The 12174-nt window shown below is 49.9% G+C and overlaps 2 protein-coding genes across 2 annotated transcripts; one reads left to right on the top strand and one right to left on the bottom strand.

The window, feature by feature from the left end:
* Window positions 1-4920: 4920 nt before the first annotated feature.
* On the bottom strand, window positions 4921-6895 carry PG994_011364 (WD repeat protein; the record flags this gene model as incomplete). Its single annotated transcript, XM_066862773.1, has 6 exons — window positions 4921-4992; window positions 5117-5184; window positions 5236-5348; window positions 5414-5432; window positions 5504-5567; window positions 5675-6895. The coding sequence occupies 6 exons, from the start codon at window positions 6893-6895 to the stop codon at window positions 4921-4923; spliced, it is 1557 nt and encodes a 518-aa protein (XP_066711883.1).
* A 754-nt stretch (window positions 6896-7649) lies between these two features.
* Window positions 7650-10685, top strand: PG994_011363 (uncharacterized protein; the record flags this gene model as incomplete). The annotated part of the gene is made up of 8 exons (XM_066862772.1): window positions 7650-8315; window positions 8376-8697; window positions 8747-8787; window positions 8840-9109; window positions 9158-9245; window positions 9295-9695; window positions 9746-10169; window positions 10222-10685. 8 exons carry the CDS (start codon window positions 7650-7652, stop codon window positions 10683-10685), a joined length of 2676 nt encoding a protein of 891 aa, XP_066711882.1.
* Window positions 10686-12174: the final 1489 nt, after the last annotated feature.

Below are 12174 nucleotides of genomic sequence, written 5' to 3'. Positions count from 1 at the left end.
CAATTTCGTCATCTGTCCAACACAGGCTAACAAAGTAAGTACACTTATTATTCCTCCGGATGGATCCCATCAATACCTTAAGTATGCGAATCCTCGGGAATCCTCGAGCAAAATCTCTGCGCTAGCTTCGGCTCAAGATCCTCCAGCCAAGGGAGAGGATTGACAGGGGTCGCAACACCCACTGGTCCCAACAAAGGCATGGCTAGCAGGGATCTTACGGAATCGTAACCAACTTGCCGATGATTTGTACGTGCGGGCAACGAATATCGGCCTTGCAGGTCGGGTCTTGCATTTACCAATCCTCATCAATATCAGGCTGCTAGTTAGATGAACTGTCTGTCAAGTTACGAATACCGCAACCATCATCATCATCAGGTTTTATCGAGTGGTCTAGCCCGGTCTTTCTCGAGGCATCCCTACCCATCTGTCGCTAGATATGGCCGCGACGACAACAACAACAGCGATGACCACTGCGTTGACCACGACGCGCGCACGTTGGCTATATTGTGCATGCATATCCCCAACTAGATGAAAGTCTATTTCCCAGCTTAGCCAGACCGGCAGAAGTTTGGGGCAGGGGCTTGGCCTTTCGGGGTCTATCTGCGTAACTACTCAAACAAGACACGATGTGAGGGAGATTCCCCAGGAACCTGAAACCGGAGGCAGTGGCTTGTTGCTTACAGAACATGACATTGACTCGACCACCGAAAGAATTCATCGTGTGCTTCAAGGGTTTAATGATCACGGTACCTACATGGCTGTTCTTGGGTCCAGTATGTATCTGAAGGTGCAGCGAGATTTGCCAAGTCGCAATATGGAACTAGCCGTTGCAATAGTGCAATAGGCTCTCAACCTTAGGTAAAGCCATGATTTTCGTTTACCCGAGCATACATAGTGGTATAGGATTACCTCCTAACCTAGGATGCAAGCATGCCAAACTCAATGGTATGCCTAGCCGGCAGGGCCTATTGGCCTTTGTTGACACCCGCCTTACGACATGTTGACACTAAAACAAGCATGTACGCAAAAGACTTGCCCAAGACGGAAATCCGGCTGGCCTGTGAATGGCTTCTCGCTCGCTGGCATAGTCGAGTGTTCTAGAATGTAGGACGACGTGTGATTTGACAGAGGGCTGCGTCTTGGCGGCGACAGTGGAGATGCAGAAATCTAGCCGTCGACGTGCGGGGGGAGCTCCTGGAAACTTCCCCTCTCTTACGAGAGAGCTTCAATAGCATGTGGTTTTTACGTCTGCATACCGTAAGGTGACATGGTTTTCGGCTGCTAAACCAGCAAATAATAACCAGATAACTAGGGGGGTGGGATCTAGCTGTAGTCTTGGCCAGCTCACGCCGCACGCCCGGGAAGTCTAACGCAACTACTCGTCCCTTGGAACGAACGATGCGACCTCGCAGGTCGACCTCTCGCCATCACCAGCGACTGCCACTTGAGGATGCATACAGTATATACCACTCACTACACAGAAAGAAGGGATTACAGTTGACCCACCTAGAGTGCACGGGAATAATATGTAATACCCAGCACACCCATTGACAATTCGACGTGTAGTTGACGCAAACAGAACCGTCGGGAAGAAAGTCGGGCAGAGAGTTCAAGCGCCCAACGACCCTCAAACCGACCAGTCATCATCGATATTCCCAGCTCGTGGTCGATCCTGGCAACAATAGGGAGGGTCTGACTGCAGAACATAACTGTATGACTGTATCTGTTCATGTATGCACATGTCCACCCAGGTCTCTATACGTGTTCACGAAGTCCAGAGTCGAAAAAAGGGGGTGTCATTCTTTGAGTTGGATTCGGGCCAATGTGTAAATAGTATCTACATAGAGATTAGGGTGAGTGAGGCATGAGGCATATAATTCGATTGATGAGGGCGCGTCCGAGCTGCCCGAGAACTCCCGAAATGGGGGTGTCGCTAGTTATCAAATGGGTCTCCGGTCCAAACTCATCGACGGCCTTGCAACCACCTCCTAATCCGGCCTGCCCGGCGCTCCTTGCGAGCAAATGACAGGCTCCAGTGCTCCGGCCATTTCCCCAGACGTTAATGACTTGTTCATCGTGGCATCCACTTGGCACTCCTGCTTTGCATGAGCATGATTTTCGGGTTTTCTAGCTAGTTTTTCTCGGGTGACATGTCAGAATGCTCTGATAGGACACCAATCGATGAGTTTTGCATGGCACCTCTGGAATCCCCCCTCCAAGCCACATCCAATTCCCATCCGTAGGTACTCCTTCTTGGAGGGTGCATTGGTTTGCTTGCTCCTGGCCTCTCTTCTCCGTCCTTCCCCAACCTTTTGCTCTGCCCAACCTGACAAAAACACATTAGGTGTGTGTGTGTTCGGCCAGTACCCCAACGCATGTGCGCGCATCGCGTCAATTTGGCTCCCGAGATTGGAATATATCAATGTCATTGGATCTACTGGGACGGGCCGAGGCCCAACGGTACAAACGCTCCTCCACCCTTCCTCTCAATCCTCTCACCTGCAATCCTTCTGATCAGCTGATGGTCGAGCTTGTGGCCGGGGATGTTGTCTTCACTATCCTATTCTCATGAAGTCGACATTACCAACACGACGTGATCATGGCAATTCGATTCCATCACACACGGGTGTACTTGCCTGTTTGGACTAGAAACCGGGTAGAAACAGTAGCCTCGCTCTAATGGAATGGTTCGTCGGTATTCGGACCTTGCATACATGGTGCATAACGCATCTAGATTTACCCCAATAAACGCCTCCAGCGCCCGTGGGAGGTTTGCCTAGCAGCGGGCGTGCATGGCGGATCAGCCTGGACATTCCACGGGATTCCACGATGGGGCGCTGTGTGGCTTGGAACAACATCTTGCGCCTTCTCGTGGGATCCCGTGGGCTATGTCATATTACAAGGCAAGATATCGAGGACAGGTTGGTCCCTGTATGTCAATGGTGTCGCATATCCTGGATATAGTGTCATTGACGTCAATACAGGGAAAAAGGGGTCACACAAGACCCAATAAGCTAAGTAACGTCTCACAGGACCTATTTTTGGGCTGAACCTCACCTTACGCGATAAGAATGCCAGCCGTGAGTCAGTGTGTGTGTGGTATTCGCAAGTTCTCGGGCATCGCGTCCAACGCGCGGCCTCTTCGGGATTCCAGGAAGACTGAAATAGACAAGTTGTTACAAATAACATGTGAGATGGGGTTGTCTCTATGGGCTCTCCTCCTCCACCCCCAACAAGGCCGCCTACCATCTATCCGACGCTTTTACGCGCCGAGCACGCCCATCAGTCCAGCTGATTGACTCTTCCCTAGGTGCAGATAACCTCCACTGCACGTCGAAACATGGATGCAGCAACCGGACCGTTTTCTTCCAGAAACACCAACAGGGTTTCACCTCTTTTGATGGCCATACGCTCAAGCTGCATCTGCCCTGATGGGTGTGGGACCTTCCTTGTTCGAGGCTGTCTGAGCTGGCCCAATCAGTACAGGTCTTGATATTGCATCGCCGAACACGGGGCGAAGGATTAAATGTGAGATGTGCACGAGGAAAGCATTGCCGGTTGATACAGATCGTGGCGGTAAGATGATCGACGGAATCGCCTTGGCCCGGGGTAATACTCAACAGATTATTATCCCAACCTCACTCAATGGCCCGAGACCCGAAAACCATCGCCCCTTCCGGCAAGGGAGTCGTACGAGTTATCGGCATAGGTAACGAGACCCGGCCTTCCTTTTCTTCTCCCTTGACGCATGCAAGTCTAGGTCCTCGGCCTAATGGGAAGTTAGAGGTTTCCCTATAAGTGTCATTAGTATGCACCAGGGCACTTCGAAAAGCAAAGAAGCAGTGGTCTGCACTCATTTGCGCATGTGGGGAGAGTAGTATCTCTGAGGGTGTTGACCTGATGAGCTGGCTTCAGACTCTGGTGTGATCTACACGCAATACTTCCCTTCCCTAGACCACCAATACTATGTAGGACTCCCACGTCTGGAAGCGCCCAAAATGGCTCATGTGTCTCCGTAAACACAGGCAAACCGGCATTCAATGTTTACTATCTAGAGAAGAACTCTTCGCGGAAGCATTCAGTCGGTGTTATCTAACACCATCTGCAAAACACAAGGATGGCAGATTATGTTTGCCCTCCATGCAGAGATATCGCCCGTGCTTTCTATTAGCTGGTATTCATTACTTAGATTAGCGGGAGCCCCCTAGAGACAGCCCATCCAATAAAAACCCAGGTTTAACGCGAGAAATTTGCATGTATCCTGGGACGGGTCCCCAGAAACCCCAATACTCATCCTCTTGGCTGGCAGACAACCAACGGTACTCTCAATAGGTACGCATAACTCGAGCCTACCTCGATGGAGGACGTACGACCAAGGAGATAGAGCCCTGACCTCCTCGCCACGTAGTGGATCTAGTTCAGCAAGAAACAGAAAGGGGATGGGAACGCAGGTTGGGAGAATAGTGGTGTGGTTGAGTGGGTGTTGTGGCATGAAAATAACACCTATTACAGGTCTCGTTAGCAGTTGTTTGAGAAGGGCCAATGTACTGTTGACTGATACTGCCTTTGGTCGTGTGGATATATTCTTCGGCTGGGATGGTAAGGAAGCCAAATGGACGAGTCTGAGAATGCAAGTCATGGGCCGCACTGTAATGTCCCCCATCGTTCATTTCGAGTCGCAGCAGATCACCAGGATGACTCATTAGGACCAGGGAAAACACGAGCACCGTATAGTACTCGGGTAGTCCTCAGTTTTATACACTTAGGTGGCATTCTGGAGTTCGAGAGGTTGATTCCACAAGGCAGAAGCTAATCGCCTCATAAACATTCAGAGCTGTACCATCTCAGTTGCTCAGATATTTCATTCGATAAGTAGGTACGACTATATAGTGTGCGATCACTCGGATTAAATTGAGCCTATCATCGACACCACAGACGTACAGCCTTATCCTTCCCACCGCTGCCTACTCGCGAATCGGTAGGGCTCCAATCCTACAACAGTCAGAGTCAGTACTGCCCAAAACGTTTACGGAGACCTCGAGGTAGTTTGTAGGTGTGCCTCTAGAGAAACCCTAGATGTAGGAGAAAGAATCGGAAAGAATCGGGATATACGTACCACTGCCCATACTTCATCCTCATGACCTGGGAGGTCCACAGCTAACTTGAAGGTTTGCATATTCCACACTATACACTCAGTCAATCGATATTATGCATAGAAAGTAGAGCTCAGCTTACCTTTCAATGTGGTATCCTTCGAACAAGAAACCAAGAGCCTCGAATCAGCCGAGAAGGCGCATTGATAGACGGGAGCAACGTGACCACGCAAGCTGTTCAGAAACCTTCCGTCTCTGCAAGGTGTGTGGATTAGCATGCCAACAGAACTATAAACCAGCATCTTCCACGTCCAACTTACTTGGCGCTCCATATCTTGACTATAAAAACGGTTTAGTTAGCATGATGCGAATGGAGATGACCCTTGAGAGTACACCCTGAAGTAATTTACCATGATTATCAAAGCTAGCACTAGCAATCAGGTTGCCATCCGGCGAGAAACTGCAATGATTTATCTGTATCACTTAGGTTAGTTGCTATCGTCATTGCGTATTATTCTCGAACTCTGCGGAACACGGACTGCAGTCCGTGTTCAGTACGCAAGAAGTGAGTTGGCACTGACCTGTTTCTGATGGCCAACCATTCTCTGGAGGGGCTTTGTGCTCTCGTTCGGGTCGCCCCAAAGGTACATCGTGAAATCGTCGCTTGCTGAAACAAGTCTCTCGACAATTTTACCCTGCCGCATGGCAGCTTTCTCAAACCGCTCCTTTGCTTTTGCTCGCTTTGCTTCTGCGGTTTCGGGAACATTTCTCGTGTGGTCGTGGTATGAGGTCCTTAACACGAAGTCGCTTGATGTAGCCAAGTGGTTTACCCAGTGAGCATGGCCATTGAGAGTATGCGCCAGTGTTCCGTCAGCCGCATTCCAGCACTTAATAGTCTTGTCCTGGCTAGCAGTGTAGATCAATCCAACGCCTCCCCACCGAACACACGTCACATTCCCTTTGTGGCCAGAGAGTACATGGTCAGCACGACCAACAATAGGATTCCAGACCCGAACAGTGCCGTCTTTACTCGAGCTTGCCAGGCGCGGGGCCCCATCTTGCCACATGTGGTAGGGTTCCCAAGCGAGACCGGTTACCCATTTAGAATGCCCCGTCAGAGGTTTTCCTATGGGCTTGCCAGTCTCAGGGTCCCATATCCTAACGGTCTTGTCGTAGCTACCTGTTGCGAGCCATGCCCCACAGGGGCTCCATGAAACGGCCAAAACCCATCCTGTATGCCCGGAAAGAGTGCATTTCGGGGTGCCAGTATCGGCATCCCAAATCCGCGCTGTGCAGTCTCCCGAACCAGTGGCGAGATATTTGCTGTTCTTTGGCGAGAATTGGCAGGCGAGAATGGGCTGGCCATGCCCTGAAATCTTGTGGGACAAGCGAGTCACAGCCTGGACCCGGAAAACGCTCTGAGGTTCGGCGGAGAGGGTCAGAGTCGTCTCAAAGGGGTTTGCGACACCGTGGCTTCGCAAAACAGCTAGGAATTCGGACGGTGAAGGGTATTTGTCTAGTATAACATCGGAGCCGGGTAAATGTATGCGAAATTTGTACGGAGTAAACTCGTCCCTGTCTCGACCAAGCAGTGTGTTCAGGAGTAGCGAGACATTCTTCTCGCTTGCGTCTGCCAGAGGAATCTCGACAACCTCAGCCAATTGGTTCGAATCGCTGTCAATGAATCGAGCCTTGAAAGAGTCGGCTTCGATCGGGGCGGGTGTCACGTCGGCCTGGATCTGCGAGCGCTCCAGAACTTCGCGACGCTGCCGCTTGGACGGGGGAGGGGCAATGGTCGCCATGGCTGGTCGACTGGCGTATCCGTATGCGCCCTGTGCAATAAGTTTCGAGGCACCCCGGGAGGTGATTAGAGTCGCGGATTGATCTGAAGGAAGAAACTTAGTGAAGCTAAGAATCGCGGGCAAGAAACAACGGCCTACGGTACCTCAGTATCACACCCAAAAATAAAAAGTTCAGAGCATAACCCCACCCTGGGCCAATTACCAGATCTAATCTTTTATCGATAAGATGGCTAATGTGGGTTGGGTTAGCCGACGGGTCCCCCACTTACCCACATCCAATACAGGGAAGGAGCTAGGATCCTATGACTTCCCAACTGGTGCTTCCACTTATACTTCAATTGTATTTGAGATATAGGAAAGCGCGAAGTCGAGTGGAAGCCCGGTGGCTCCTAACATGTTGATTGTGCGTGACGGCAACCATTAAACTTATGTATGTAGGTACCTAGGTAATATAACAGTACACTCCAATCTGCAACTATCAATGTACATACTCAATAACTCCAGACGCACACCACCGAACGTGTAGGTATAGGTATGTATGAAACTGAAAGGGAACATTCAGTCAGGGCGGCCTAACATCCATTGCCTTGCTATCTCACGGGCCCTCCCTGATTGCGCCGACATTTCATTTCTACTTGTTGATGTATCAATTTGTTTCATGGTCCATTTGTACTGGGCTTTGTATCATTCCCAGTCGGCTTTCCCGCATTTCAGCATCGATTATCTTGACCTACATATGAGTATCAGTTTCATGATGTCGTCCCCGATACCACCCAGGCTGCCGTCAGCGGCGTCACTGCGCTCTCTGGCTGGAAACCGACGCTTGTCCAATTCCTCGACCCGGGCTTCTACTTCGACACCGCATCCTTCAGTTAGGGCTGGACGGCAGACCCCTGCTACCCAATCAACCTCGCACTCGCGGTCAGGCAGTCGGTCTGTAACAAGCCCATCCCGTCCGTCCGGCCACCGCCGCAATGCGAGCACTGCATCTGGCCGAAGGTCTGCTGCAGCCTCCTCGGTATGGGGCTCCGACGGTCACCAGGTTATCTGCGCCATCAGCGAAGCACGCGGCGTGTCCCCGTCAGTTGGCTTGGCCTTCATTAACACCACAACTAATGAAGCAGTCCTCTGTCAGATATGCGACTCTCAGTTCTATGTTAAAACTGTCCATAAGATACAGATTTACGGGCCTTCGGTTATCCTAATGGTGAACACTGCATTTCCGCCACATCCCAAGTCCAACTTGCTGTCTATACTGGAGGGAGGGCTTCAGGGGACGTCTATAGAGGCTCTTGATCGCAAGTATTGGTCCGAGACGTCAGGACTCGAGTTTATCCAGACGCTCTCATTCCGGGAAGACCTCGATGCCATTAAGGTCGCAACCCAGGGCAACTACTATGCCACATGCTCTTTTGCAGCGGTATGTGTCCTATATAAGCTTGTGCTTCTGGAAGTACCAAGGCTAACTACATGACCACAGGCTGTCAAATATATGAAACTCGCCTGTCACTTGACGATCATGTCTCATTCCTTGCGTTTGAGTTATCAGCCATCTGAGAACACTATGATGATTGACATCTCCACTATCCATTCCCTCGAACTTATCCAGAACATACAGAATGCCATGTCGAAGGACTGTCTCTACGGCTTACTAAACGAGACAGTGACGCCCATGGGATCCCGAATGCTACGTAGCAGCATCTTACAGCCATCTACACAAGTGGATGGCACCCTAACACCTCGTTATGATGCTCTGGATGAACTAGCTGTAAAGGAGGATATGTTCTTTGAGATACGGAAGGGTAAGGTGTTCATCAAGTCATCCCCTGTGCCACTGCTGACCAACTAAAGCATTGAAGGGGTTTACCGACGCTGAAAAGCTCCTGACAAAGGTAACTAGTAGCCGCGTGGTATGTGTGCTTACAGCAAACTAACCGCCACTAGCTCGTGATTATACCTGAAGGAGCATCAATCTATGCTTCAGAGCAGGCCATCAATCACGTTTTGATGATCAAAGTCTTCGTGTTAGCTATATCAACACTACATGAGGCGTTGCGTGAAGCCGACACGAAACTGCTCTGTCGAATCCGGACGATCTGCAGGCCAGAACTTATACAACCTGTTATCGAGATGATCAAGGAGACCATCAACGAGGACGTGACCTTCATGAAACTTCCAATCGATATGTGGCATCAGAGAACATACGCGGTCAAGGTGAGCCTACTTCATCAAGATGTTCGACCTTCGCTGATGGCACGCTAGTCTGGCGTCAACGGGTTGCTTGATGTGGCCCGTCAAACATACAAAGAGGGCACGGATGATGTGCATCAACATGTGGATGATATCAACAGTAAGAATAACAGCCTCGCTGGTGGCTGACCTCCTAACGTGGCGAGCAGAAGAGTTTGAAATCTCCCTTGATATCAAGTTTGATCAATATCGGAAATACTGGCTACGACTGCGGGAGTGCGATGTGGAAAATCGAGATTTGCCGGACATCCTCATCAACCGAGTCCGAAAGGGGGCTTACTTCGAATGCCAGACGCTGACCCTCGTCCAACTCAATACTCGGATTACGGACTCTCACAACGAAGCTGTCATGCTTAGCGATCGCGTTATACATGACCTCCTCGATTCGATTCGGGAACATATCCCCAACTTGTTTCGCGTATGTGAAAGTATTGCTCTCCTGGACATGATATCTAGCTTCGGGCAATCGGTTACTGTCAGAGACTACATTAGGCCAGAAGTCGGGAGTGTGCTGGCACTCAAGGCAGCTAGGCATCCGATATACGAGAACGTAAGTAAAGCATACATGATCAAACTTCACGGGGAACTAACGAGATGCAGTTGATGCAGCAAGAATTTACTCCAAACGATGTCTTTGCCAATGAACAACACCGGTTTCAAATCATCACTGGCTGCAACATGAGTGGTAAAAGCACATACATTCGAATGGTGGCTCTGTTGCAAGTCATGGCACAGATCGGCTGCTTCGTCCCAGCGGAGTATGCTTCCTTTCCAATAATCGACCGACTCTTCGTCAGAATGTCTACCGATGATAGCATTGAAGCCAACATGTCGACTTTCTCCATAGAGATGAGAGAAATGGCTTTCATACTCAGGAACATCAACAAGCAGAGCCTGGCTGTTATCGACGAGCTTGGACGTGGGACCAGTACGAGGGATGGTCTTGCAATTGCCGTTGCGATATCAGAAGCCTTACTTCAAAGCGGAGCCTTTGTGTGGTTTGCAACACATTTTGAACAGCTGAGTATGGTCTCAGATCCACGGCTTGTCCATAACAACACTCTAATCGTTTCTAGCTGCTGTCCTTGGAAGTCGCCCAGGCGTGCTCAATCTGCATCTTGAAACTGAGGTTTCGCAGGGCCACGATCAAGAAACGCCCAAGATGACAATGCTACACAAAGTCAACTCTGGCCCAGCCCAAGAAGAGCATTATGGAATCAACCTGGCCCGAACCATCGGGTTCCCCGAACAATTCATCGAGGTTGCACACGAGGTCTCTAGCACCCTCAAGAAGCAGATCGAGGAGAAGAAGCGAACATCACAATCGAGACAGCTGTCCTTGAGGCGCAAACTCATCCTTAACCTAAACGAAAGTTTGCTTCAGCTGAGAAGTTCTGATATGGATGATGCTGCACTTGGTAGCTATTTGAAGCAGTTACAAGGCGAATTTGTGTTACGCATGGACGATATTTCACAAAACGGTCGAGCATCATATGGCGATGACACTGAGAGCGTTGCCGAGGAAATGGATTCAATGTAGCAAGACTGAAGAGCGTCATCATGTGCTCAGAAATTCAATGAACAAAGCTCGTATATGATGAAAGGCTTCACTTGCTCACGTCAACTGGTTTCAAGACGTTGTTGGAAATCCCCCTATCCCCATGCCGAGGCTGTCTATTACAGTCACCCAAGCTGCTGTGTAAGTAAAGCGTGACCTGTTGCCGTAGCATGACGTCTTTCATCTTTTTGAATGATCTCTTCGAACACGTCCACTACTGGCTTCTTCGCGCCAATAGCCTCGCAATGAGTAAGACACATAAATAAGGGGGGCTATGATAAGAAGTTAGCAGACAGATACTCTAATGGATGCAAGTATGACCAACCTACGTAACACACGGGCGGCGATGATATCACGGGGTTCATCAAGTCCATCTCAGCCACCGCCTGCCGTCTTTTGCTCCTGAAATGCAATGCTTGTGGGTGTATGGGATGGAAGATCGAGCTCTGGTGATGGTCGGGCTACCGGCAAAGCTGTGACTAGTGACGCAGCCGAAACCGCAAGCATCAACATGGCGCTTTTCATTATTGCTATCACCGGAGGACACAATATAGGAATGAGGGCTTGGTTTTTAATTGTATCAATGCCGTATTGAGAAATATAGCTAGTCGGAATCGCTTGAGCGCTTGCTTAGTCTAGTGTCGCATGGTTCATCTCAGAGGAGAAGGTATTGTAAAGAAAATAGAACTCGGGAGTTGTACACGAACCAAATAATGGACCGAAGGATAGAAGAGTGCTTTATATCATCTCTGTCAATGCAGATTTGTGTGCTGCTTCTTTGCGCATAATTATCTACTGTTATAGCATGATCCATACATGCTACGAAACAGATCCCCAGTGACAACAATGCATAAAGCATAACAAGGTTCCTTTCCAAACCAAACCTATAGCGTAAGTAGGAGTCAATATCAGCATAAATATTTCAAAATTGTCCCCGTTTGGCCGATTTAACCGGCTTGGCCATGATCCAGAGTTACAGCCGTTTGGACTGGACACAGTCAAATGTGACCCGAAACCTCCTGCGCTGAATATCAAGCACTGGTGCTCATGAACCAAGACACACATGGACATTGACAACAACAACAATAGGTGCCACCGTCTTTCGTCTAGCCCTGAATTTGTCGACCATTTGCTTCAGCGCCAATGAATAAACCAAGTCGTTGTTTCCAAAACACCATCCGTTTTGACGAGACCAAATCTTCTCGCAGTCCATTGGCGGCCTTCGTCCAGCGCGTTATGTCAGCACAGTGGTGCCAACGGGCGCGACTAATGGGGTGGTGATACTGCATTTCTTTGCATGTGATCTCGAACGCGATTGGGCGATCGCCCCCAGCAGCCTTGATGAAACAGTCAACGTGCTTTACCCGACACTTGGCTGGTCCCTTCTAGCCCGGGGCTGGAAGGCTGGTGTCGGACGGATCCGGCTTGGGTCGTTAAAACAGATTTGAGCTGCATGCTGAGTCGAGTGGCG

This window comes from Apiospora phragmitis, assembly GCF_038363925.1.
Source record: "Apiospora phragmitis strain CBS 135458 chromosome Unknown utg000010l:1.0-9815664.0:1.0-9183399.0, whole genome shotgun sequence".
Classification (NCBI taxonomy): domain Eukaryota; kingdom Fungi; phylum Ascomycota; class Sordariomycetes; order Amphisphaeriales; family Apiosporaceae; genus Apiospora; species Apiospora phragmitis.
This window is presented reverse-complemented; position numbering and strand designations above follow the sequence as displayed.